At 47.8% G+C, this 26,639-nt stretch overlaps 8 protein-coding genes across 8 annotated transcripts; 4 read left to right on the forward strand and 4 right to left on the reverse strand.

Annotated features, from left to right (window-relative positions):
- Positions 1 to 1,343: 1,343 nt before the first annotated feature.
- BDW43DRAFT_296845 (uncharacterized protein) lies at positions 1,344 to 9,403 on the forward strand (the record flags this gene model as incomplete). The annotated part of the gene is made up of 17 exons (XM_032044279.1): positions 1,344 to 3,038; positions 3,075 to 3,089; positions 3,129 to 3,526; positions 3,560 to 3,886; positions 3,917 to 3,965; positions 3,999 to 4,236; positions 4,273 to 5,915; positions 5,973 to 7,115; positions 7,179 to 7,207; positions 7,420 to 7,524; positions 7,877 to 7,928; positions 8,275 to 8,340; positions 8,403 to 8,430; positions 8,571 to 8,620; positions 8,668 to 8,687; positions 8,736 to 9,311; positions 9,343 to 9,403. 17 exons carry the CDS (start codon positions 1,344 to 1,346, stop codon positions 9,401 to 9,403), a joined length of 6,495 nt encoding a protein of 2,164 aa, XP_031905511.1.
- Positions 9,404 to 10,455: 1,052 nt separating this feature from the next.
- Positions 10,456 to 11,810, forward strand: BDW43DRAFT_121633 (uncharacterized protein). The gene is made up of 3 exons (XM_032038085.1): positions 10,456 to 10,506; positions 10,577 to 10,974; positions 11,152 to 11,810. Exons 2-3 carry the CDS (start codon positions 10,822 to 10,824, stop codon positions 11,584 to 11,586), a joined length of 588 nt encoding a protein of 195 aa, XP_031905512.1. The 5' UTR covers positions 10,456 to 10,506; positions 10,577 to 10,821; the 3' UTR covers positions 11,587 to 11,810.
- A 1,429-nt stretch (positions 11,811 to 13,239) lies between these two features.
- BDW43DRAFT_306523 (uncharacterized protein) lies at positions 13,240 to 13,741 on the reverse strand (the record flags this gene model as incomplete). The annotated part of the gene is made up of 2 exons (XM_032046044.1): positions 13,240 to 13,657; positions 13,716 to 13,741. The coding sequence occupies 2 exons, from the start codon at positions 13,739 to 13,741 to the stop codon at positions 13,240 to 13,242; spliced, it is 444 nt and encodes a 147-aa protein (XP_031905513.1).
- Positions 13,742 to 15,085: 1,344 nt separating this feature from the next.
- Positions 15,086 to 18,046, reverse strand: BDW43DRAFT_262352 (putative cyclin-dependent protein kinase complex component). The gene is made up of 2 exons (XM_032040413.1): positions 16,102 to 18,046; positions 15,086 to 16,041 (listed from the first exon to the last, which is right to left on the reverse strand). Exons 1-2 carry the CDS (start codon positions 17,383 to 17,385, stop codon positions 15,742 to 15,744), a joined length of 1,584 nt encoding a protein of 527 aa, XP_031905514.1. The 5' UTR covers positions 17,386 to 18,046; the 3' UTR covers positions 15,086 to 15,741.
- An 802-nt stretch (positions 18,047 to 18,848) lies between these two features.
- Positions 18,849 to 20,057, reverse strand: pre3 (proteasome core particle subunit beta 1). Its single transcript, XM_032038086.1, has 5 exons — positions 19,851 to 20,057; positions 19,741 to 19,786; positions 19,653 to 19,667; positions 19,322 to 19,597; positions 18,849 to 19,259 (listed from the first exon to the last, which is right to left on the reverse strand). Exons 1-5 carry the CDS (start codon positions 19,885 to 19,887, stop codon positions 18,935 to 18,937), a joined length of 699 nt encoding a protein of 232 aa, XP_031905515.1. The 5' UTR covers positions 19,888 to 20,057; the 3' UTR covers positions 18,849 to 18,934.
- A 142-nt stretch (positions 20,058 to 20,199) lies between these two features.
- BDW43DRAFT_262361 (alpha/beta hydrolase) lies at positions 20,200 to 22,210 on the forward strand. Its single transcript, XM_032040414.1, has 4 exons — positions 20,200 to 20,551; positions 20,629 to 21,141; positions 21,197 to 21,322; positions 21,387 to 22,210. The coding sequence occupies exons 1-4, from the start codon at positions 20,412 to 20,414 to the stop codon at positions 21,544 to 21,546; spliced, it is 939 nt and encodes a 312-aa protein (XP_031905516.1). The 5' UTR covers positions 20,200 to 20,411; the 3' UTR covers positions 21,547 to 22,210.
- Positions 22,211 to 22,243: 33 nt separating this feature from the next.
- On the reverse strand, positions 22,244 to 23,644 carry BDW43DRAFT_262363 (ATP11 family protein). Its single transcript, XM_032040415.1, has 2 exons — positions 23,429 to 23,644; positions 22,244 to 23,360 (listed from the first exon to the last, which is right to left on the reverse strand). Exons 1-2 carry the CDS (start codon positions 23,605 to 23,607, stop codon positions 22,517 to 22,519), a joined length of 1,023 nt encoding a protein of 340 aa, XP_031905517.1. The 5' UTR covers positions 23,608 to 23,644; the 3' UTR covers positions 22,244 to 22,516.
- A 943-nt stretch (positions 23,645 to 24,587) lies between these two features.
- Positions 24,588 to 25,934, forward strand: BDW43DRAFT_296850 (flavin-linked sulfhydryl oxidase ERV2; the record flags this gene model as incomplete). Its single annotated transcript, XM_032044280.1, has 4 exons — positions 24,588 to 24,799; positions 24,865 to 24,993; positions 25,051 to 25,379; positions 25,903 to 25,934. 4 exons carry the CDS (start codon positions 24,588 to 24,590, stop codon positions 25,932 to 25,934), a joined length of 702 nt encoding a protein of 233 aa, XP_031905518.1.
- Between the last annotated feature and the right edge of the window lie 705 nt (positions 25,935 to 26,639).

Below are 26,639 nucleotides of genomic sequence, written 5' to 3' on the forward strand. Positions count from 1 at the left end.
AAGGTAATAAACAATACCACAATACCCAAACATTCAACACTTTCTCTCTATGAAATAAATGTATGTATGTCTGACAAGAAAAAACAAAAATAAAGAACAAAAATCCATTTCTTTTTGTTTCTGATCCTTGCTCGTTTGCAGTAGTAATAGACATTAGGTTAACACGCTATGTCGAGAATGTACGTTGAAGTTTGATCGGTATTCCCACCTCCTTCTGCGTCGGGCAATTATGCCGTGAGGGTGTCATAAGAATCATGATTAGATCAATCAGACTTTGCTTGCATGAAAAGTTTTCTTCTTTTTTTATTTTCTTTTTCGGATCTTCCCCTCCCCCTGGTTCTTCTCTGTTTTCCGCGCTTACTGTCTGAAATTGACTCCTGCAAACGATGGAACGAAGTAATGGTTACGGAGGAGTAGATTGTTAGTGGGCTAAATAAAGACCGTGTGGGCACGGTCAGAGATTCAAACAGGAACAGGGCGAACTAACCAACTGTCGGCCCACCGAGAGCCCTTCCTATTTGATAGGACCACAGGATCGATGCCCGGTCGTCATCGATGACTTATTACTACCTATTTGATTTGATGGGCATCATTCTTTCCTAGACCTTACCTTAACGTACATCCCATACGTACAGTACGGCGCAACAATAATATTGCTGTGCGCCCCCCCCCCCTCTCAGGTTTATTGTGGTCATCACTATCACTTTTCATATTATTCTTCGTCTTTTTCTCCCACTTCAACCTCAATAACCCCTCTCGACGACCCGCTTGCGATAACTCTCCACCTTTAGAAACCAATATCCTCCCCCTGGTAGACGCCGTGCAAACGTTCGTCCCGCCTGTCTTACTTGAGTCGTATACCTCGCCGGTCTTTTAGTCTTTCATTGACTTTCAAATCAAACCCTCGACCGTTGTCACATCCACAGTCGGTCGTTTCCTTTTGCTGTCCACCCCTTCCTACTTGTTCATTGGGTCGAGCAAGCATCAAAATAACTCTTCGGGGCTCGTCCAAGGACGCCCAATCTACAGGATCACACCAGTGGCTTAGTGGTCTTATACTGTCTCAAATATGACGCTGTATTGGCGTGGTGCTACCCGGTGATGATTGCCTTGTAGTTCCGGCCGGTCAATCTGCAACCTACCAGCTGTGAACAACGCATCACAAGTCTAGTACCCTCGATCAGGAAGGATCACCACCATCCATCCCGTTGGGAGAAAATTGTCTGTTTAAATTTTATTTTTATTATTTTTTCTTTTTTTAATATTTTTTCTTTAGCGAGAAGGAAGAGGTAACTCAAGAAGAAAACACTTTTGCGCTGACCATCTGCGTGAAAGAATGCAAGATGTCCGGCAGTGATGTCGAGCACGTTTCTTGCTTTCTTAACGGCAATCCTCATGAGCTCCGGCGCCAATCTTCTCCGACCAATAACGAGTACTATTTTGATGTCCCGACGGATAACTCTTTTGAAACCTCACTAATCGCTTCGTCCTCTGCCGCACCACCTCTTGCAAGTACCACATATCCTGCGCAGCTAGGTCTCACAAAGTCGCCAGTACTTCCTGCAACCGCGAACCTATCCTCGAACGGCCGATCCTCGCCCGACCCTGACGATTACTATCGCCCACACCCACCCGCGTTGGTTGCAAATGATAATACTGACTCCTTAATCCTTGATGTCAATAACGCTGACCTCGCCGAAAATCGTCCCCAATTTCAACGCGTGTCCTCTGTGCCAACACACCCTCTAGAGCCGTCTGCTGAAAGGACAGGTTTCTATCGTTCTGTCTCGGATTCATCATACAGAAGCCTTGCACTCGGATCCACTACCGGGACACAATCAGCGCGGGCCTCCGCAGTGAGATCAAGACAGGTATCGTTCAAGGATCTCGTGAACAAGTTCAACAACAACCCGGATCAAGTTCTCCCTGTACCGTCAACAGCTACGCCAAGGACTGTCAGCCCAGGTAGCCCCATTGACGGATCGATACCATCCAAAATCTCACATCTAAAGGGAAGCCACGATTTGTCTGCAAAGGAGCCCCCGGTTCCCCGGTGGAACTCGACAGGCGATCTTAACGCAGATCTACACTCGGGGCCCTCTCTCCCTCGACTTAGGACAAGCGATCTCAAAGACAGTCATCCCATCCCTTTGAACTCTGCTCCCCGACGGCCCCCGTTTGGCGAATTGCTTGTAGTGGATACGGATTTCCACAATTTAGGATATGGAACACCGTCAAACCTGCGGCGTCGAGGTTCTGAAGGGGCCATCCCTAGCCCGAACCCAGCATTTCTAGACCATCGTGAGTCTACACCCGGCCTGGCACCCTTAACTCCTACCGCCTGGTATCTAGGACGCACGCCGTTTTTGGAAGCAGTGAATACCAATTATAACGCCAGTAATCACCGACGGACAAGGAGTGATTTTGCTGGAGATTGGCCTGGAGGCTCGACGGTGTACCCCCCTGATACCCATATGGCGGTCCAAACCCCCTTGCAGCCGCACCCCGGGACACCCCTTGAGAGCCCACATTCCAAGTCGCGCATTCCTATCTCTTCCCGCCGCCTTAATTCAGCTCCTGAATCGGGCGCTTCTTCGCCGTCTTCACCCACCGCAAGGCCTGAGCTAGCTTTCGGCAACCGATCTGCTGCGCAAGTATCTCTGCCGCCGAAAGGCGTTAGCCGCCTGCCTAAGCCATCCCCCAAACAGTTACTCAATTCTGCCCATGAATCGAACTATGATGGCGAGGCAACGTTTGCGATAACGCCGCATGCAAGGCGGGAAATAGCCCCTGCTCGGTCTCGTCAGCACATCCCTGAGAAAGGCGCCCTTCTGGAAGCTTACATAGCCGCTCCTCCCCCCAAGAAGTCACCACCTTTGCGTAGTTCTCGTCCTCGCCAAGCTGTCTCACAAACCTCTCCAGCCGCACCACGTTCAAAGGTGGTAGAGACAGTTTCTAATTTTCAAAAACAAATAAATCGTGATCGTGATTTGCGAAACTCTAGGACAAGAGACCGACGGCTGCCGGAATTGGGTAATGTTGACTTTGCGACCCGGCGACAGAGAATTCAGCAGGCCTTCAATCGCACAGTCGAAGAGAATGAAAGAAAGGAAGAGAAAGCAGCGGAGCTCCGACGTCAGGTCAAAGCTGAAGAAGATAGACAGCAGTCCGATCAACCGGCTACGCCACAGCAGCAACGTGTTGAGCCTGCAGAAGTGATTATTTTTGCACAGCCGGATGATAGCGTGACCGTGATCGAGGAATCTGTTGACATTGGTCATGTAACGGAAGATCTGACACCTGAGCCGGAGGTGCCCAAAGTGCTCCCACAGCTCCACGTTGATACAGACATCTCTACACTAGAGAATTCTCACACAACAGCTGAATACCATCCGATGACAATGGATTCGCCGACATTAGGCCACCCGGAAATAATTCTGAATGGACAAGGGCTAGAGTCGAAACCTTGCCATCCCCCGCCTATCTCTGCTGTAACGACGGGTTCCAATGAGACCAATGTCACCGCGTTTGACCCCGAACCCCAGACCGAGCTTTCTAGGCAGAATTTACATGCATCACACAGAACTCTCCTAAGTCAAATAATGCGCATCCGCGACTCCAGTCCTAGCAGTTCATCTTGCGACGAGCAAGACTATGAATTTTCTGATAATGACGATAAGGAGTCCATACCCATCGTCCTGAGAGATGCATTAGCTCTTGAGGGTTCTATTGACAGCAGTGAAAACCAAGAGCACCGTGACCTTTACCTAAAGCGGGATGCCCATGATAGTGAGCCGCCAAATCGTTGGAGTATGAGTTCTTGGTCATCTTCCCTTCATCACGAGAATTCCTCGGATGGGCAATGTGAGGGCAGCGATGATGACCTGTCTCACATGCAGCAATGTACGGAGGATAGTGAAGAAGCTACCACTCAGTCATGCTCTGCATCTTCGAGCACTCCGTCCGTTACCGATACTCAACCTCGTTTACTGCCTCAGACTTCTAGCGTGGGACCTGAGCCCAGAAAGGAAGTTGCGTCACATAGAACTGGCTACGGTCAATCGAACGCGCCTGATCTAGTAAGATTAGGTGGCTGGGATTCTAAGCGTGTGGCCCAGCTCTACATGGAGGAGCTCGCCAATGGCAGGAGTCATAATCTTCCCATGCCGGCAATACGTGCATCCCCAGAACCGCCACCTTTACGGACGGACAAAAGGGAAGAAAGGAATACCGATTGTCTGGCCGACGACCCGGTTCTAATAACGGAAACAGACAGTATCCCATCCTCGGAGAGAGTGAGACATTCAGCGAGTTTGTTCTTGCGCGATGACTGGGAACATGCATCTCCATCCATCATGGATTGGATGCAGATTGCTGCCGACGAACGATCAGCCTCACAAGACCCGAAAAGTGACGACAGTTCGAAAATTGATGGTGTTCCAACACCGCGGCTATTGACTCCTAGTTCGCATGTGCCACGCCCAGAAGATACAGATATAGGCCTGGGCTTGGCAATCAACGTGCAGTCGCCTGAAGAGCTTGATACTGAGGCTATTCCACCACCTCCCATACCACGCCATGACCCTCCAGCACCCCCCACCGACACCAAAGAAGGCGCTGCTCGCCAACCCCAGGGCCCTTTGATCCATCAATCTACTTCAAGCATTTTTTCTAACGCTATTTTTGCGCCACTGGGACCCGTCCAGAGCACGGATAGTAGTGAAGACTCTTCTCTCCGACGAATTGAACCCACACCTTCTCCACAGGCTTTAGACTCGTCAGCCACTTCGTTAGCTCCTTCGATATCAGGACCCCCACACCCAGAAACTGCATCGCCGTCTCCAGAACAACGTCGACTGAAGAAGCGGCGACATGTGATAAAAGAATTAGTTGATACCGAATACACCTTCGGAAGGGACATGAAAGTCGTCGACGATATTTATAAAGGTACTTCAAGCTCATGTTTGGACCTCTCTGCTGAAGATGTAAAGGTTCTCTTTGCAAATTCCGATCAAGTCGTGCACTTCTCGATGGCTTTCCAGGATACTCTTAAGGAAGCAGCTAAAAGTGTCTATATAATGCCTAAATCACAACGGTGGAGCAGCAGGCGCAATGCAAGAAACAACACCATCAAGGCAGACCAAGAATCTTCAACTGGACCTATTGTTTCAGACCTTGAAAAAGATAACACGACTTTTATTGGGCAGGCATTCTTGGCGCATATAGCGAACATGGAGAAGGTCTACGCAGATTACTTAAAGAATCACGACGCCGCCAACAAGAAACTTCAGACTCTGCAGAAGAACCCGAAAGTGGCTATTTGGCTTAAAGAATGCCGGGACTGGGCATCGGACCTCACGACAGCATGGGATTTGGATTCGTTACTGGTCAAACCAGTACAACGCATATTGAAGTATCCCCTCCTTTTGAGTGAACTACTTGACTCAACACCAAGCGATCATCCAGATCGTGTCGCACTTATGACTTCCTTGGAGGAGGTTACAAACATTTCCGTTCGTATCAATGAGTTGAAAAAACGTGCCGATCTAGTAGGGCAAGTCGTTGGCCGCAAACGAAAAGAATCGGATGTCAGAGCAGGCTTGTCCAAGGCATTTGGGCGTCGTACCGAAAAACTGAAGCAGCAAGTTGGCCTCTCCGATCTAGTCGAAGACAAGGAATACGATGCCCTATCTCAGAGGTTCGGCGACAACTTTTTTCAGCTGCAAGTTGTCATGCGGGATGCGGAAATGTATACGCGCGAGGTGCAGGGTTCTATAGATCGCTTGAGCGAAATTACTCTTGCTATAGGAGAGTTTATCAGCGTCGCTCCCACTATTTACTCCGAGCTTGAAGCCAAGTCGCGTGACCTGAAGACGGCTGTCCAAGAGTTACTGACAGAGGCACTACCTAATCATGTGAGTAGAATTATCTGTGCAAGCGTTAGTATTATGAAAGTACCTGACAATTTCAAGCTCGCCGTCGTTCGTAAGAGTGTCATTGACCCAATGGTCACATTGCTCAAGCTCCACGATGGTCCCCAAAGGGTGATGAAAAAGCGCGACAAACGGCTCATGGATTATGCCCGCTTCAAGAGCATCAAGGAACGAGGGGACAAGCCAGACAAGAAAACTACGGAGCAAGGGGAGCAGTTTGTCGCTCTTAATGAAGCCCTCAAAGATGAACTTCCGAAGCTCTATTCTCTTACCGCCAAGTTGATGGAGGCTTGCTTGAGAAACTTTGTTCACATACAAACGTCATGGTTCAAAGTTCTACAGGAGAGACTTGCCCCCCTGGTAGACTCGTTCCCAGATGATAACCAGAAAATCATTGGTGATTGGACTGCCGCGTTCAGCTTCTCCGAGGCACAAGTGCTGTCACTCGGCGTCTGTAACGGGTCGCTACTAGCCGACGCTATCAACCTCGTTAACTTCAACACTCCATCAACCGGAGCAACTATTAGTTCGCCGCGGCGCCCATCAACAGTCAACAGCACCAGCACTCGTGTTGGATCCACTATGGATGAATCGCCTAAAGCCTCCCACGATTTCGGCGGTTGCAGCCATCCTGTTAAGTCGCCGAGCTTTGATAGCCAGTCTCAAATATCGCATGGGCGCAAGCGTGCGGATTCAACTTTCTCGGGTCGCGCTGCTCCTGAATCGATTGAGTTATCCCGGAGTCAAATGTTGCAGCAAATCACTAGCTCTTCATCGGCTTCCAGGCCTCAGTCCAATTCTAATAGGGAATCTTGTCCAAGCCTCCCTCGGTTGAGCCTTGATTCTCCATTTCTTGTCGATGTTATTGGGCCTTCGGAGAGTAGCGACAAGCCAATTGATGAGCAACCCGCCTCCCCTAGTGGGGGTCGGTATTCCGGCTTTTTTTCATCCGCAATGCCCATGTCGGACAACCCACAGGAGAATGCCCCCCCGGAGAACGAAGCCCCTAAGGAACCTGCTGTGCTCTTCTTGGCCGCCAGTATTTATGAGTTCAACATTGACCGCGCCCGACGTGAGGCTGGGTACCCTTATCTGACATATGTTGTCGGAGAGATTTTTGATGTCATCGCTGAAAAGGGCGAGCTGTGGCTGGCCAAGAATCAGGACGACCCTACTCACCAGGTTGGCTGGATTTGGAACAAGCATTTTGCCAAACTGTCAACCTGAATCACTGTCTGACGAAAGTATTACTTGTCTCAATATTTGTACATGTTGTATGACGATCGATCGCCAGCATCATGATCTGCTGGGTCTGTTGTTCTTAGACCGGATCTAAAAACTCCAGAAAACATCGACGCTCCATAGAAGGCCACCCCGGCGTTATTGGTCTTAGTATTATACATTATGATGAGTGTCATGAACCTTTGGGCGGCGTTTCTTCATGAGTGTCTTGATTTTTTTGTTTTTGTGATTTGATGAATGTTAGGTTCTCTGCTTTGAAATGTCTGGGAAATCCATGGTACTCTCTGCTTTTGCGATGGTGTTTGTTAGTCGCGCTACTGAAGACACATTCTATCAGAAGCCCTCAACTGTACGTTTAGATACCCCTTGATTAAGTTCTTAAATTTAACTAGAAGTTAAATACATACCTCGGCTATGTCATTCAAGTATATTACTAGAGCCAAAGAGAAACAATTTATCCTTGGAGCAGGACATGAATGTGGTGAATCCGAAGATGCTCTCTCCGTACTAGCAAAGGAAACAAGGGAAAAGAGAGCACATCACGTGCACATAAGCCACAAGGAAAGCCACAGTGACGTCGTGGGACCTCGGGACGGCTTCAAATCGTATCGCCGCAAGGGGCGACCTTCTCGTGCATAACAGGTGGGAATAGCCGGTCATTCGGCTGCTGCTCTGCTTTGATCTGTTCAATCCCATCCTAGGTACTTGACTTTCCTGTACGCGTCGGCACCAGCCCTCGATTTTTTTCTCTTCGTTCTCCGACCGAACACTAGTTGAGCAACGTCCCGCAATCCCGGGCTGTTTTATTCTTTCGATCAGGCGATCCTCCCTCGCTCAACTGAATCTTCACAAGGAGCTACGGTGGTAATTGATAAGAAAACGAGAAACAACAACAAAAAAAAAGGCGAAAGGTTGATTTTGGCCTCGGCGATATATGCCTAATAGTTATCGAATACAACGCCACTGTTTCCTGCTCCTCACTCCCCGCGATCTAAGGCTCAATACGACAGAAACAAGCTCATCGATTGCCCACTTTTCCAGTGAGATTTGTGGATAGACAATACAGTTTGACTCAGAAACGCTGCGCAAGCAAAGACAGGCAGACAGGATGCTTGATGGCGGATTGGGCAAGTTGCAGAAGAGGATGAAGCGATTTGGTGACACGGTAGGCTTCAGTGCTTTGGCCTTGATGTGTCGGTTCCGTGATGAAATACTTATTTCCAACAGTTGAACCCCGATGATGCGTATCTGAGCTGTGAGTCCATGACTACTTGGCATTAGCCTTCGAAAAGGATGATGTCTGACTAGATCGGAGCATACAGACTATGACATTCGATGTATGTTGCGACGTTCTTGGCGTTTGGGTTTGTTATCATATATCCTGACGTGTTATAGTGACGAGAGAAGATATGCAATCACTGAAGAATGACTGGCTCACAGACAATGTGGGTGTGATCGCACTATCTAATGGGTCTTAGCTAATTCATCATAGATTATATCCTTCTGGGAGGAGTAAGTCAGCTGCGTCTGTTTCACCATCGCCTCAACTGATGTCTCCAGGTACCTGGAACGCGAGTTCCTCGTGAACTATAAATCCTCCCACATCGTTCTTCTGCGACCTAGCATGTCTTTTATGATATTGCAGACACCTAACCCCCACTCCCTTCGCGAAGCGTTACCCGACTTCTCGCGCACAACGCACGTCTTCCTCCCCATCAATGACTGTCGCAATGTTACTGAAGCGGAGGGTGGAACTCATTGGTCATTGCTTCTCATATCCATTGTTGATGGAATAGCATTTCACTATGACTCACTTCCTCCTGGAAATGTTTGGGAAGCACGGACGGTAACCATGAAGTTTGGGGCTTTACTCAATCGATCTATTCGATTTGTCCATTTGCAGGACTCGCCGGTACAAGAGAATGGTAGCGACTGTGGTGTCTTCGTCTGTCTGAGTATGCGGCATTTGCTGCTGAAACGGCTGTTAACTGCTAACGCCAGCGAAAAGGTCAGCATGAGCCTCGGGGGTATGAAAGTAGATGCCCGCGGAGGGAGAAAGGAAATGACCAAGATCATCGAAGGATTCCGAAAAGAAGGTGAACGGCGGAGGTCGTACGTTATTGCAGGCCATCTTCTGTGAATTGCTGGCTAACTCTTAGATCGACAGAGCTAGCCTCAGCCCCCTAGGGAAGAAGTCCGCAAGTCCTGGTCCTCCGCGGATTGAATGATGGAAGTATAGCTACGGTTTGGTGGGTATATACGAAAACAAAAATGGATAGGCGAAGGCGTCTAGGGGATGTCAGGATACTGGAGTTCGAAGTTATGGATAATGCATACGGTGATTAGGATATGATCATGAGATCAAGGCAGGGACCTTATAACCTCACGCTTTTCATCATCCTCGCATTTCGATGCTTTGATGGGCTTTCTTTTCTTTTCTTTTCTTTTCTTTTCTATTTTTTTCTGGACACTTTCACATTGTCCATCACATCTAGCATTAGCTGCTATTATTACACTAAGACCACCTATTGTTATGCCAAATAATGTACTTTACGTGGTGGAAAACACCCATCGGCATATTAACTATCCATATATATATATATACATATATATATTTTTCCAAATGTAACGTTTGTTTCTCTTCATCTTACAAGCTTTGGAGTGTTTTCAATGAGCCTCGCTCGTTTTCAATAGGAACAACAATTTCGCAAGAGTACTAGTATATCTGCGGATGAGTTCTTATTAAGGGAGTGGTTTGGTTTATACTAGGTTCAAGATTCAGCATAAATTATTATATAGGATATTTAGAAAACAGTTGGCAATTACTGTATCCAAAGTTTAGGAAATAGTTCTGCGCAATGGAATATAGAAAAATTGCAAGAATGCAGCGGTATGGAGCATGATGCTCTCGGGCGTTGATACACCTTATCTTGCAGCTTGGGCCTACTGTTGTGTGATATAAAAAACTTGATAATAGACGACTTTGTACTGATGAAGGGGCTATTCATTTACAAAGACGTTTTCTCTCTATTTTGACAATCGTTGATTAATGCATGAAGATAGTGGAAGAAGTACTATTCTGGGTAGCAAATACTATATTCACTCGCTAAGGGGTGGATTTAATATTTATGCAGGGACATGTCTCTGGAATGCATGCTGTTGCGGGATCTAACGAGATTAAGTTTAGTTAAGAATAGGCAATCAGTCTGATATGTAGAATAAGGATTCTATAGAGGGACTAAGAGTTTTGACCTGCCTATCTCTTTATCGGATATCTCCTTGGCAACAACCAGCCATACCTATCGCCCAAAAGTACTTGCTTATAGTCCATGTAAACAGTCTTTCCGTTTCATGATGTTGTCGTTGCAGTTGCCATTTAGCTGAACGCCTGTAATCTGTAGCAACCACTGCTCTCCCAGTCTCTTCAAGTGTATTCTCCCTTCCTCTGTTTCTCCTCTTCTCCTTCTCTCCAACACCTTATGGTCGTTTGATGCTAGTATCCTTTTATTTGCAATATACGCCTGTCACTCCACCTTTGGCGTCTCTGCTCCCGCTTAACGGCGACCCTGGATCCTGACCCTCCATTTTGCTACTCTTCGCTCACCTTCACCACCATTTTCTTCGTTCTTTGACCAGACTTGTACAGATGGCTCGCCTCTGCATTCCTGGGTTCCTTTCCATGCGAGCAGGCCTACTGCACGATTCAAGACACAGCTGGCCGTTAGTTCATTCCCCAGTCGTATTGTCTACCGTCAGAACCCTCCTGCTACACTCCGCTCCTCTGCTGAGATACGCAAAGGTTCGCATCTCACAATCCACTCAGTAAAGGCCCTTCCACTCTTCTTTCGGCTGTTCTAGTGGGAGCTGATACAGCGACTGCGCTGAATGGCTCTTCTTCCAGACTCTCGGAGAGAAGGGCAGCACGACAGGCCCGACCTCGACCCTGAGCTCAACCTATGCCGACCAGTCACAACAGGTCCCTCGAGGGACACCTGTCGACCACTACCACCAGTCGACCGGTGCCCACCAAGCCTCCAATCCTAGCTATACATACGACTCGTGTTCAAAGGGCGATTGTGCCAGTCGACGCTGGTCCTTGTCAAACCTGTTTCAGGCCGTAAGGCGGTGGAGAAGAAGCGCGTTCGTTTCGGCGAAGCCACGGTCGTCTCCATCTCCTCGCTGGATTGAACTGCCCGATCACATCTTCGGCGTCTCGTCGTGGTTTGGACACCTGCAAGGGTGGGGCGTAACACCTCTCTCCGAGCCCGACGCGGATGGTGACTTGAAGTATACAACTTCTAGGGGCTCCGACTCCTATGAGATGCTTATTTCTCATGACACGGGCCCTTGTGACGGGCAGAAATGTGCGTGGAATGCCCAGGGTCACATTTGGTGGAGGCACTCCATGTAGACTCCTCCTATGGTCTTCGAGGAGTGGCTCACTCCGAGAGATCAAATAGAAGAAAGGAGGATTTGCTTTGTAAGTTATTCATTTCGGACTCGGGTCTTTCGTTGTAAGACTCTTGCCCACGTTACTTGCCCCGTATTCATTACTATGACGTTTTATGTTGTCGTTTAATTTATTAATATCCCTCTTTCCATTTTCGGCTGGCTCCGGTCTTCATTGAAGACCACCCAGGTACTGCTAATGGTTCTCAGATGCTGGCGCAATGTTCTGCTGTGGTGCTGGTGGTGCAATTGTAAGCATCGATAGGTATTATGCCTTCCGGATGATCCTAAGGACCAGTAACTGACAAAGACAGAGGATATCATAGGTCCAAGGGTTCCCTCTAAACAAGGGTAATGACGCGCACCTGTACGCGGGATCTAGTCGTAACCCCTTGCCAGAAGCTCCAGCCACCTACTCGACGAAAAAAGAACGACGGCGGCACCGCCGATGCTCCTCAGGCGAGCTTGTTGGTTCAACTAGATGGAATTGGGCGTAAGTCTTAGTAGCTCTTCCAATACACCATACTAACGGTCACAGATGGATGGTGGGCCGCAACCGACACATGATAAGCTTGGTGATAGAATGAGGGGGAAAAGAGATAAGTACAGTCGCCTTCATTGTTCCAATGGCTCCGGCTAACCGTTTAACATTCTAGATGTACCCTGCGCCTTGTGATAGGGCAGGGGTATGCCCGGACTCATGTGGATAAAATGGTCTGTGCGGTGTGGAGTCAGTCAACCCTACATGCATCAAGCCTTGTGTAGTAACAGACCTGACAAGGTTGACGGCGCTAGGGATCGACCTCGTTGGTCGCGGATCGATGCACGAGACAGGCTTCTCAAGCATGAGCGGTACTGGTTAGTCAATGACTAGCGAGCACTTGTTTTGTTCTAGCTGACCTCTCGGAGGACTGAGTGGTAGGCTACAGGCCTTGTTAGGGATGGGTGGCTGCGTGGGTGCATAGGAGCCGATTCTTTTCTCTTTCATCTTTTCTTGAGGGTGAGTGGTTGGGTTTTTGTTCTATTCTTTTTCTTCCCTTTCTCTTTCTCTTCTTTTTTGAGGGTGGCTAGGTGGCGTTTGCTTTTGCTTTTGTTTTGCTTTGATTATCTTACCTTTCCTTTCTCTGCTTTTTGTACCTAGGGTTGGGTGGATGGGTTGGATCTTCAATTTTCATTTTCCTCTTCTTTCCATGCGACGCAGACATGCTGCTAATTGTCATAAGTGCGCCCAAGTAAATACGAGTTATAAGATGAACAGCGTTCTTCAGATCTATAATTTCAAACAGCGAAGCTCTATCTTTCTCTGACAAGCTAACTATTAACTATGACATTATCGTATAAGAAAGATTGCTTGCGTTTTTCCTACAAAACTGATCAAGCCATCAGTGAATTCCACAAATCAGAAGCCTCCTTCCCTTGCAAACAACTACTGCTAACCTGAGCCGCAGCCGAGTAGCATTGGTCAATCGTAGCCTGAGGAGCATTGCATGGACGCCGGAAACGACTACAGATGAACTCAGTCAGAGTATTAATGATCGTCGACAACCCCATGCGGGAAATTTGTTTCATTATTAGTGGTCCACGAATACTCCGTTCGACTATCAAGACCATACTCTCAGCGGATGGTAGGGTCCGAGCAAGTCCCGTAGTCAAGACCACCAACACGGCCGCCGCAATTAGTACTACCGTCCGTCGGATAGGAAGTAATAGTGGCGGTGGCCGTCTCGGTAGAAATGATCGTCGCAGTGTTAGTGATTGTTTCTATGTCAGTTACAACTTGACTGTTGATGACTTCAATGACTGTCTCGGTCTCTGTCGCGGTGACTGTTGAGATTAGGCCTGGTGCTGTTACGGTTGTTGCGCCTGTGTTGATGGCGCTGGTGCTTCTTGTTGTTGGGCCGGGGATGATGCTGTTGAACCGCTGTTGTAACCAACAGCGGTTACTGTAATCATTTCGGTGAGTCCGGCATGCGGTGGGCGTTGTGCTGCCCCCAATCGTGGTGGCGGTCACTACGGTGATGATGGTTGTTGCACTGTAAGTGGCACTTAGCTTTGACCGGGGTTTCTCAAGGTCTAAGCATTCAGACTTACCCGGGGGCATGATCGGTAGTAGTCATCGTCACTGTCTGGGTAGTGCAGATCCCACCGCCGTTGCCCTGTTCCTTTCCCTTATCCCCGGGATTTTCATCGGTTTGGTCATGATTTCAGGTCTCATTGCGGGCTTTTTCTGGACTACTGCTCTGGCCGCAGAGCACTTTCTTGAAAAGCTCAGGAATGTTGATAACACCATCGCTGTTAGGAGCAGGAGGGCCCACTGCGAACGGTAAGGTGTGTAAGAGTAGGGGAATGGCGAGAAGCATACCCCGAAAGACCATTTTGCTAGGCTAGTAGTTACTAGAGTACGGAATTGGCGGTGGCACCGAGAATTCGGGAGCCTTGAGGTAGGATATTGCAGGGATATAGGATCACAAGGTAGTAAGTATGATCCTCGAGCTAGGGTTATATACTATGTATAAAACGAAAATTGTCAGACTATCGTTCGCATGGCGGTACACCTCTCCCTTAATCATTGGATTGGCGTTATCTTACAAGAAAGATTGCTATCGTAGAATTTACTATTCTCGAAAGCATCTATTCAGTATGATTAGAGATGTCCGGTGCAACATAGACTGAACTGGGAACACTGCCTGGAGGATGATTGAGCTGTCACGTTGTCCCAAGTAAAATCAAATTTCTCAACTCCTATGAATGATACACTATTAGTGTGGATGTAGCGCTTGACAGACATGATGATCTTACTGATACATGGTGCATGTATCTCATCGGAGAACCAAAAACAGCTGTAAGCTGAACAAGCATTAAACTTTATTAGTGACCGATACTGGGGTTATACTGGCGTCCGGTTATACTGGCGTCCCACTTATGGTTGTAGAGACTACATTCTGGAGGTGTGCTGGACAGTTGCGGAAGGTTTTACCATTCGCTACCTCTCGATGGGACTCCGCGCTCCATGTGGACACGTGTGGAGAGATGACGGAGAATGAGTGAGAGAAAATAAATATAATAAAGAAAAAGACAAAAACCCATAACTTACAGGCTATCGGCCCTACAGAAGGAACACGAGTCAGAGGAGAGCTTAAAGTGCTTTTGGAGGGTTACACAACTGACGTATTGAAATAGGAAAAAGTTCATCATTTCTAGCGCCATATGCCTAGGCGATTGTGAACGGAGCAAAAGGGTAGCAGGAAGAATGCCTCTGCAGGTTAATTTAAGCAGCATATGCGGCCTATCTGGTTGTGAGATCCATGCGTTGAGATCTTCCTGCAAAACATAGGATGTCCTCTAGTAATGGCAATCCGTGAATCATGATTGTGTAAATATCTATAGATGTGGAGAAGTTTGCTGGATGGAGCCAAAAAACCATTCACTCTGAGCGTTGATAGAGAAAACGTAGTCTTGGCACACTGTTTAGAGAACAATACCCACGAAGTTTCACTCGGCCATTCGTGATGCAGCCTGTATGTGACCAACCCATCTACACTTTTAGATGCTAGCTGTTGTATCAAGAATGCACGTACCGAACGGCTATTTCCCTAGAGGAAACCACTGGAAGTTACAGTCTTTGACAAATTTGTGACGAGAAATGAAGCCCTTGCTCGGTGTTCGATTTTTAGAATAAGGCGACACAGATGTGAAAATGGATCAGTGTAGATTAGGAAAAGAAGAAGACCAGGTTATAAAGATGAGACATTTCTTGCAACCATATAACCCAACAATAGTGAAACGCCTATGAACACCGGCCGATGTCAGGGTAGCATATGCAGAGATAAAAAGAGTTGTGTACAGGAAGTACCAGTCACACAGGATACTCGAAATCCACGAGGATCAACAAAATAATATACCAACATGCTAGCAGCCAAGAGTCTATAAATAGAGAAACAAGTGTGACCCGAAGATGCGCGGAATTCGACAGACAAAAATAGTGAGGGTATGTGACGTCAACCGGAGAGAGGCAATCAATCGTTGACACTAATAATCGCTTAGAAGCACAACTGATATCATCCTATCGAAGGATTCGCTGAACCGTGAAGATAAGAGACAGTCATGTACTCCATAGCTACGGTGGTGTTGGGGTTTGTTGGATCTCTGGTTGATCGGAGCGACGTCTCTCGTGAGGACGCATATACATCGCATCTGACTGAGGATCTGACGCTGTAGAGGAGCCGAATGGACGAGGAATCTCTGCCTGAGATACAGTCTGATGTTGCTGTTGAGAAACAATTTCCCGGGCGTAAAACTCGACAAGCATAGTTCCGTATGCTTCCAGTTCTTCAACAGGGATCGAGAGACGAAAATCGTTCAGGAGTAAAAATTGAAGTTCAAGGTGGTTAAGCTCGACCAACGGGAGACCACCCACCTAGACGGAGGAATAAGCTAGGGAGAAAAAAAAAAAAAAAAGGAACAGATAGCGTAATACCTTTGCGTATCGGGAATTAGTATAAAAAACATCGGAAAAGAATTTACTAGCACAGGTCACGCCCGCGATGACCAGCCGGTGAATGTTAAAACTATCGACAACAAAAAAATGGGAAAGATGATCATCTTCCTCCTGGGGGTTCAAAGTCGGCGATATAGACGAGGGACTCGTAGGGTCCTGCGCTCTCATGCTAGCAGAGGACGGAGGAGTCACCATGGGTGAGACATGCGCAGGTTTTGCTGCTGACGTCTCAGACTCTGGCCTTGAGGTGGAGTCTGCTCGGACGTGCCCCCAGCGCTGCTGGAGACGCTCCAGTTGGCCTTTGTTCACTAGCTCGGTCATGCGATCAAAATAAACTAACAGGCTGAGGAAGACCTCATAAGTAGTGGGACAGTACTTATGAATCCGACTCAGGTAGCTGAGAATGCTAATACTGGGTACATTTTTGCCATGGAATGCAAGCACACTCGTGGCTTGCGGGGTCAAGCTAGCCGTGCCATCAGGGGGCGGGATATGTCGATGGACCTGCTCATGGTGCATGTCATTGGTCGTAGTGATTTTCGTAAGAAGCCCAGCAACCATCTCGATGATATCGGTGACCGGCATGGAGCTGATCTCATACTGGCGTTCTTGAGCCCACTGCCCTGGAAGCCGGTCCCTCTGCGACTGGGCCAAGAAATCTTCACTGGCCAAGCTCTGGATATGAGACAGGTCACGGACCTTGATGCGACTTGGAGAGTTCGCTTCCGATCCTCCCAAAGATCGCAGAGACTGGAATGTCGGCCTCAACCGAGGCGAAGCGGGAGACGAGTGAGTCTCCCGGTGAGAACCTGTGATCGGCGGTGCAGTAGTCTGGTTTGCACTCACATGTTGGGAACGATGGAACGTGGGGTAAGTGGAAGAGTCGGGATGAGGTACATGGGTGGAGCTCATTGGGGGAGGGTGGGAATATGTCGATCCTGGCGTTGTTGAAGAATCTCGCGTGGAGGGTTGGGAGGTTGTGTGAGATGACCGGTTGATATAAGCAGGCACATCATGCGAAGAGTGGGAATGCAGGCGAGCAGAACTGGCCGCGGATGTTGATGGCGGGGCTATGGACGAAGTGGGGGTGGTATTGGTCGACGTGGACCTGGAACTGCCAGTGTCCAAGTGAGATGATGGGTGAGAAGTGTGATGGGATGAAGGTCGATAGACGGATTCAGAGGGAGTGATGGCGCCTCCCAGCATGGTGTAGGAGCTGTCAATGTGATCTGGCCGCGGATGGTTGAGGAGGACTGATCCCATGTCAAGGCGTCGGGGCGACGGCTAAAACACGCGATGGAGCTATGCTAACAGCCAAGGGCCGAGAAGCTGCAGAAGTCAGCGACAGAGCCCCATTGGAGCGACATCGAAGTGAGGGGTCATAAGAGACCAACAGATCGGGCAATGAGGAATCATTCAGAGGAGAGAAGAGGCGAATGATTTATCAGAAAGGGAAAATACATAAAAGAGGGAAAAACAAAACAAAAAGAAGACGCAAAATATTGTACAGAAGAACAGGCGGAGGATTCAATATACTTAATAGATAGATTATCGCGAGAGAGAGAGTGAGTGAGCCTAGATCGATATCGGGTGAGGGAGCACTGGGGACGTGCAAGTGAACCCAACCCAGGCTGGTAGCGGGAAGGGAATCACAACCGATACACAAAAACAGGGCACTCCATTGCGCTCGTTCAATGAGAGGGGGGAATGGACTCCGACTTAAATTCAATCAAAACTATCTTTACTAAAAAAAAATGGCCCCAAGGAAAACGAGAACTGAGGATTGGGAGGAGGGGAAGGAGGAGTATGCGTGGCGAAAGAGAAAGAGGTGATCAAAGGCAAGAGTGAGGGAGAGAGAGCGATTGATCAGTGACTTCAAAGGGCCCACCGGCAAGCAGTGCTCAACCAGTCATGCAGGTCTAGCCTGGACCTTGCTCCGAAATATAAAAATAACCACACATCATCAATTCGACATGGAGAACAATCAGAGAGAAAAGGTCTATAATTTCCTCTTCTGAATAATAACATTCAACCACTGACCTCTTGGTATGTACATAGGTACTGTACTTCCCCATTACTAGTTAGTATGGAAGGGGTAAAAAGCCTTCGGTTGTCAGTCGACCCTTTCGCAACAGTCTAAGACCGCCATCTGAATTCAATTCTAGCCACTGGATAATACATACATACATACATACTACTGTGTACTAGATAAGTAGTAACCGCGCGATGACGGCTCGGATTCTGATCATCCACAGTATGGGCAGACCAATGACGATTCTCCGAACGCGCAGGTGTGTGGATGAGCGAAGAACGATTGGCGGTGGCCTTGTGTCATAGTGTTGAAGTTCATCCCTCCTATTGCTCCAACCCGATTACTTAGTCCTAGTTATTGATATCACATCCCTTATAGATCGTCCCTTTCTCCGGTTTTTTAAACCCCGACATTAATGTTCCCACAGAGTTACGCTTTGGGAAAATTGCTTTTCAGCATATTCGGAGAATGCAATACGAAGTGCGTGAACCCGCCCAGAACCTTTTCTTTTTGTTTGTTTTCTCCCCAAAATAAAACATGAGCCTACCATTGTTGAGGAACCTTACCAGGGAGATGGTATCACAAGCTCGAAAAACGGGAATACTCATTTATTTATTCGTTTCGCCTTTGAATCGGTGCGTTCAGATACTATAGGTGGTATTCGTATGGGACAGACAAGATAATTATCGTTCCCCTACCCAAAATGGAGATTTTGATAAGCTAATACCGATTGAATTAAAAGTCGAACACATCATCATTCAATACGATTATATCCATCATCTAGTTAGTAACACCTGGTCCGCTGTAGCCTGTGTCGGGCAGGTAGAGATGTCTCTGGGCTCCTCTAGCCGTCAGTACTACCAGACGGATCACACCTCCCGAGCTTCCATCCCATTTGATAGCCTCTGCCAAGGCGCCCCGAACAAAGTCAATTCCTTCTTGCTCGGTCATGTTCTCTCTCCAGTTCGCATCACAGTAGCCGTAAATGTAGGTTGAACCGGATCCACCAATGGAATAAGCCTGCTTGTGTAGAGATCCGCCAAGCGGTATCGAGTATACTTGACCGCCATGTCGGGGATCATATCCCGCGATGATGATACCAGCGCTGCAGCCAGTCAGATTAACAATGGCTCATTGCTCCAAGCCTAAGAAACAGCGAGGACCTACCTCAGCATATCCTTGTTCTCATAGCACAGCTCTTGAAACAACGACGCGGCAACCTGGGTGCTAGGAGCCTCGTTGTTCGTGATCGAATACATGTTGAGGTGGTAGGATACCATATCCGCCACAGCCTGCGTATCTGCAGCGGACCCAGATCGACAGCACCAAATGGTATCATGAACCTGAGTCAGCTTGTCGGTAACTCGATTGGCAATATAAGCTCCCGTCGTTGTCCGGCTGTCGGCACCTAATATAACGCCATCTTTGAAGTTGATCGCCATACTATCGCCCCGTCAATACGCCATCTGGAAGCATGCCTCTAATTGAACAAACTTACATCGAGGTACCTAGGCTGTATAGAAGGGACGGTTAGCTAATATATTAAAACAATACCTTAGTAGTCTCGGTATAGGGTGACGACATACTTGACCTCGCCGCTCTTCAGGTGGTTCATATCAACATGAATGCCATCTACCATAAATTATCAGCGACTGAACTGCTATACCGCTCTCGATCCGATCGAGTCTTATCTGACCTTCACCAAGCATCCCCGAGACACCGTGACCGACCATATTGTCTGATGGAGAAAGTATACTGAGGTTTTGTCAAAACGCCAAGCGTAACTCGCAGTGTTGAACACGCAGGAACTGGCGTATACCGATGGTAGTAGAGCGAGAAATGAAGGAGGGAAATCAGAAACGCAGGTGGAAGGAGGTGTGAAGAGGTGATAATGGAATATTCCAAAGAGCTCTGACGGAGCTCAAGGCAGGCGAACGCGTTACGTTGGCAGCTGAGAAGCTAGTACCGTCGGGCGGTGAGTGTACCCGATATCCCCATTGGCCGGGTCCTGTCTCCCCCCCGCAAGCCTCTTGAACAACTTCCCCCGGCCATGGTTTCCAGCCGGTCGAAGAGACGCCATCATTACCGGCCTTGGAGCTATTGAGACCCATTCCAAAAGCTCCGCTTTGAACGCCTAAGCTTCTCTTGACTACTTCTTCTTTACCTCTTCTGGTCGTCTAAACTACGTCGTGTCTCAGTTCTATCGAACGCCCAAGACTGCACGTCCACCTCTACCCGTACTAAGCTGTTCACTATAATGTCCGAGTCTCCGCCGCCCCCACCGTCTTGGAGTATCACCAGCATGGCCAACAATGCGGTTCATTTCCTTAGGCTACCAGTGTTGGCATCGTCTGGTTTGGCGGTTGTTGCAAGTGGTCTGTTGTATTTTAAACAAAAGTTAGTGCTACCCAGGATTTGGCGAATTGATAACGGGGTCTGTCCAAAAGGTGCATGGAAGTTGACAACGTGTGCAGTGAGCTGATCTATCCTCGTAATGTCCCTACCGATGCCCGCACCAACGTTCCCAAACCCCGACAGTTTGGGATTACCGACTATGAAGATCTCCAGATTCCTACGCCGGACGGGGAGTCATTACATGCCCTCTTCATTCGCCCCTCTAACAAGGGTCTTGCTCGGGATGTTACTATCTTGATGTTCCATGGAAATGCGGGTAATATTGGCCATCGAATTCCCATCGCAAGGGTCCTACAAGATATGCTAGGATGCAATGTGTTTATGGTGGAGTATCGCGGCTACGGACTCTCGACAGGTGTCCCGGACGAGGCAGGATTGAAAATTGATGCGCAAACTGGACTCGACTATATTCGACAGCGAGCGGAGACTAGGAACACTAAGGTTGTAGTCTATGGGCAAAGTCTGGGAGGAGCAGTCGCGATAAATCTTGTTGCGGAAAACCAAGACCAGGGTGATATTAGGGGCCTGATCCTTGAAAATACCTTCTTGAGTATCCGCAAGCTGATTCCAAGGTATGTTCACTATCTTTCCATTTCGCTCCAAGCACCTAGGCTAACTTACATTTAGCGTTTTCCCTCCTGCCCGATACCTTGCTCGTTTTTGTCACCAGTATTGGATTAGCGAAGAGATCCTACCTAAAATTAACAAAATTCCCGTTTTATTCCTTAGCGGATTGAAGGACGAGATTATACCGTAAGTCGCTCTGTATTTACTTCGTAATTTGTTAAGGGTAGGACTAACACGAGGTGTTGCGCAGCCCTTCAAACATGACACAACTCTTTGCTATTTGTCAATCAGAACACAAAGTATGGCGCACTTTGCCGAACGGTGGCCACAATGACAGCGTCGCCGAACCAGGCTACTTCGATCATATTCATTCCTTTATTAAGGAAGAAGTCGTCGATCACGACCGATAGAAGTTTGTTTCCTGCATGGATGACACGCCATCTTACATCAACTTCCAGTATGCAGCTTTGGCATCTTCTACTTTACACAACCACATTACCTCTCCGTCTTCTAATATTCAGAGCTTTCCTCATAATGGAACTCCGGGAGTCTACTCTACGATCCAAAGGTGACTTCAGACCTCAGTGCTGTCCTGTTACCATAATAGAATTACGATCTAGTTGTTCCGCCAAACGTCCCTCCCCTTGACTTGCCTATTTCAGCCTCATGTTCATACCTCAGCCTTGCTTTTTTTGCATTCTGCAGGCCGATGTGTTTGCTTTAGGCTTTGATGCATTGTATTCATACGGGTTATGTTTCGGCGAAATTTCATGCGCTTACGATGTTGTCTTGTCTCTGGATTTTATACGGGCATTATATCCTATCCAGCTTTGATTTTGCTGGGCGATTGGTTTAGAAAGTTGACTGTCTGACTGTTTCCAAACTACAGGGTCTGGTCAACGGCCCCAAGAATGCCCAATTTGCTATTTTCTCTGTTTATTTGGCTTTATTCTTTGATACACAATTTTTCTAGACTCTGTTGCTCTTTCTAATAAATCTACCTCAACCTGAATAGGCTGCCATTGTTTTTATCTATTTGATTTATTTTTTAAGATTCCGCCGTAGCGGTACGGCAAATTGTCAGATAGAGCCAGGATCTGACCTACACCCTTAATAGCAACTTCAATTCAGCTGTACATGTTGGGATACGTCTACAGCACACTTTCATACAAACTAGTGTCCAAGAATGAGCTAAAGAAGCCCTATCCACTGGCGGAAGCCCATGAGTTGGGCATAACCATAATGACTATCATAAATAATCCATCTATATCATACAAATAATGCCGTGCTCTAGATCTATACAGACACAAACAAGCGCTTAAAAAAAACCGTTCTAGAATAATACAAGGCCAGAAGTTAGAACCAAATGACCCGCGAAATCTACAACTTCTCCGCCTCTTCCATCAATGCCTCGATCTTAAATCCCTGAGTATCTCCCCGGGTGAATGAGCGCAGCAGCTCACCCTTGCGTCCGCTAGCCTGGCCACCGAAATCATAGAACCGCTGAACGCAACTGGCCAACCAGGTAGCCTCAGTGGTAGAAACACCCGAATCCGGCATGACCTGGCCATGCATAAGAACCAGGCCCTTCTCATCGGCCAGGTCGAGGTGGTGTGTGATAGTCGTGTGAGGCTGGGCGTAGGAGCCATGCAGTTGGTACTGGGCCAGGTGGGTGAAGATGATAGTGGAGGTGTGAGAAGTCGCTAGCGGTCCGGAGGTAACGGTTGGAGCGGCCGGGTGGAATCCCCACTGGAGGAAGTGGATATCTGCGCCGGTTTTGGCGGCGTCATCGGCCTGTTGTTCGGGTTGCTGAGCCTCGGTTTGCATGCGGGGCAAGGGGAGAACGAATTGGGGATTCTGCCGAGCGGCGGATGCAATTCGCTGGTATGTTTCTACTGGGATGGTAGCGCAGATGGAGTTGGGATTGCTGGCGTTGCGGAGGCGCCAGATGGCCTCGATCTCCTTCGCTGGGAGTTCGAGGATCTTCTCAATGTCGAGGTAGGAGCTGAGAGGCTTGATGCCTGGGGACGATTTGGCTGCGGCTGCAGCTGCGGCTTGAGAAGAATGAGGCGGGGGAGGAGGAGGAGGGTGGACTGCGGATGCTGATGGGGAGGAGGCAGGTCGTGAGGGCTCTGGGGTGACAACGGTGGACGCTTTTTGACGGAAGTCGTTGATCTTCTCTTGATAGGCCTCCTTCAGAGATTCGACGGATTCGTGTCCTTCTCTGTTAAGTGTGTTAGGCACATAATGCAATGGAAATGAACTACTTGGTCTATCATGTGGGTAGCTGACTGTTTGGCTTTCTGATCTAGCTTAGATCGGTACCTCTCGAAGACCAATTTTGGATCGTGATGCGTGGCAAGGAAGCGCACATCATGTACTTGTGCCCATCGCTTTTGTTGGACTCGCAAGAAGGGCGTTTTGGTATTCCGGAGCAAGAATTGGAAAGTAGAAGGCCTCAGAGATGCCATCTTCTAGGTTGTAGAGATGTTCTGAACAGTAGTGAACTGAGAATGGAAAAGTTGAGAAACCTCAATAACTAACTTAGACACATTGGATTATCTAAGCGTTTCTCCGTAATAACTATCGTTTGCGGTAACAAGAACGACGATCATCCATTCATGACATTATACCCCGGAATTATTCGTAGCGATTATTCTTTACTTTTCATTTGCCTGTAGTGCAATGGAATTTAAAGCAAGTCCAAGTCTATAGTGTCGAGTGATCAATGACTCTAGGTTAAGAAAAACCATCGGTCCTTGTTCTGCTATTTGTCCACTTGATATTATTATCCATCTACCTCTCTACACATGTTGCCTTGATGTTAGTCGTCATCTTTCAGCGAAAGAGAATGAGATAGGTGTCTTCTTTTCCATATAAAGTAGCTTTCTCCCAATCTTAAATATACCTCAATTCATATCTAGTTAGGAGCGTCTCGCCCGCATAACAATGGCTGCTTATCAGTACTCGGTAGTGTAAATACTCTGTGAAGTAGATCTCCACATTGCTACTGGCTGCTTGGCATACATGTCCCATGTGCACAATACAATTTACTTTAAAGAGTGCTCACGTATAACCACAGAATAGCATAATCCTTGACTAGAAACTTTTCTATAACATAGAAGGTATAGAATTGTGCCCATATTGTTTCATGACTAAGCAGCAACAAAGTGAATCATCATGCTATCTACACGTGGACTGATCTCCGGAACAAAAGGATACGCCACATCATGCAAGGACATCGCAATAAACACCCTTTCTCTCGCTAAGACTATGTCCTTGTAGTCTCTCTTTTCATTTTCTTTTTCATTTCGTTTTTCTGTATCTAGCTTATATAATTCAATCCCAAATCCAGACCTTACTCGAGAAAATCGCCATTCAACCTCCGTCCGCCCTCGACCTGTCCTGCGATTGACAAGCGCTGTCTCACTCCAAGCTCTTCCTTTCCAACATGGCAAACCGTCATATTACCAGACGAATACTCCTTGGCGCTGCGGTATCAGTCTTCCTTCTTTTTATTTTCTTCGTCCGACCTCAAGGTCCACCGAGCCCTGCAATCCGCGCCCCCGGTCACCTGGAGAAGTCTCCTCATTCAACATTGACAAAGGATGATATTGTCAAAGGCGAAGTAGTAATGCCCAAACTGGGCAATGAGACGGCAAAGTACGCCACAAACCTGCTCTGGGATAGTATGAAGTTATACTGATAGTATGGGGTACTTTTTCTAGGGCGGAATTGGGGCGCGCAACGTGGAAGTATTTCCATACCATGCTAGCACGGTATCCTGAAGACCCCACGGACGAGCAACAAGAAACTTTACGCTCATTTATCTATCTATTCGCGCGATTATATCCATGGTATGTATCCTACGCATGTGTCGAGTCACCTATCCGATTAGACTGACCGGAATTCAGTGGCGAATGCGCATCACATTTCCAAGGTCACTTGAAGAAATATCCACCACAGGTGTCATCGCGCAATGCTGCCTCAGGATGGGGCTGCTTTATTCACAACGAGGTTAATACCATGCTCAAAAAGCCTATTTTTGACTGCAATAAGATCGGTGATTTCTACGACTGCGGCTGCGCCAAGGATCAAGAAACGGACGAAGAAAGCGAAGAACTCAAGAGTAGGAGCCATACGGACTCCGACGAAAACAAAAATATTGTCGCTAGTCAGCCTGTTGATATATCCAAGGAACCGTGGGTTTTCTCCCTTGCTTCCCCCCACACCTCACTATCGCGTCGGAGACTGACAATGAATTCAGAACCACGCGGGGTTGAATTTACTCATAATCTCCTGAATTTTGATCCGAACTTAACTAGCAGAAATGTTGTTGTAAATCACATCTATCAATCGTACATCGCCCACGCGGGTTCGTTGGGAGTATGATGGAATTGGAGAATGTACAGTACATATATACCTTCCTAGTGGTGGATTGACTCTCAATGGTGCACCCCGGTGTCCTGCTGATGAAAGCTCAGTGTGGTGTTTGCCGACACAAAGAAGATACTAGACGGTGGAAGGACCTTCTACATCGCTGCGTAACATCCAAGCGATAAGACGCACCGTCCAATTGTTGATCAGCCGCGCCAGTCACAGGTAGTACCAGGATGCAGTCATGCGCGCAAGTGCAGCTCTAGTGTAGCCTTCAACCGGACGAGCCACTATCATCTGCCGAAAACTTCTTTGGTTTCATGACACATCCACACACCTCTATCTGGGAGAATATGGTCCTTTTAACCCCCTGTATATGTCCTTGCTAGCACTACTGAATTCAGCACGTATTGGTGCTTGAGATGGTCGAATTGCAGGCTCTCCATGAATACAAGATGCTGAAACCCAACCCCAGAACAGGCGAAACATTAGCTTGCCGTGGTAATTATAAGCGTGGCCCGTATCCTTGATCCCATGGGATACAAGGGGTGGGCCCTAAGGACAGTAGATAAAGCTAATTCCATTCTGATATCAGCAAAAATTATTATTATCACCATCATCGCCTCAGAATCCGTGCTCAAAATCTTATTCCCTCGTCCAATGGCATGGCCCCTCCATAAGCGCTACGCTAACCGGGAAGCTGAAAGGCGAGAGTGTGATGCTGAATGGCTCGTCATCCTCCTTGGTCGAATGCTAACCAGTCTCCTGACAAGTCCACGCTGATTGCTGGATGTACAGACGCCGCACCCTTTTGAAGCCGCGATCAACAGATCATCGTATTATGGTGCGTGGTAATCCTGGTTCTTCCTGACCGCAATGTTCACTCTCAGATATTGGGGTGGTGTTCAGACCAGTCCAAAGTACTGCACATGAACGGAAGTACAAATAGCCCCTAGCCATGGGATGGTGTATATACGTTTCTACTTTTTGGAATTTCCCCAACCCTTCCAGTACATTGTTGTTGTCCTTCATCATTGTAATATTGTGGGGGCTTGTCTGCCTGGTTTCCAAGGCACCCAGATTTGGTCCGTCTCCACTTCTAAAAGGGGAATAGTGTCGTCCATTG

This window comes from Aspergillus alliaceus (assembly GCF_009176365.1).
Source record: "Aspergillus alliaceus strain CBS 536.65 unplaced genomic scaffold BDW43scaffold_3, whole genome shotgun sequence".
Taxonomy (NCBI): Eukaryota; Fungi; Ascomycota; class Eurotiomycetes; order Eurotiales; family Aspergillaceae; genus Aspergillus; species Aspergillus alliaceus.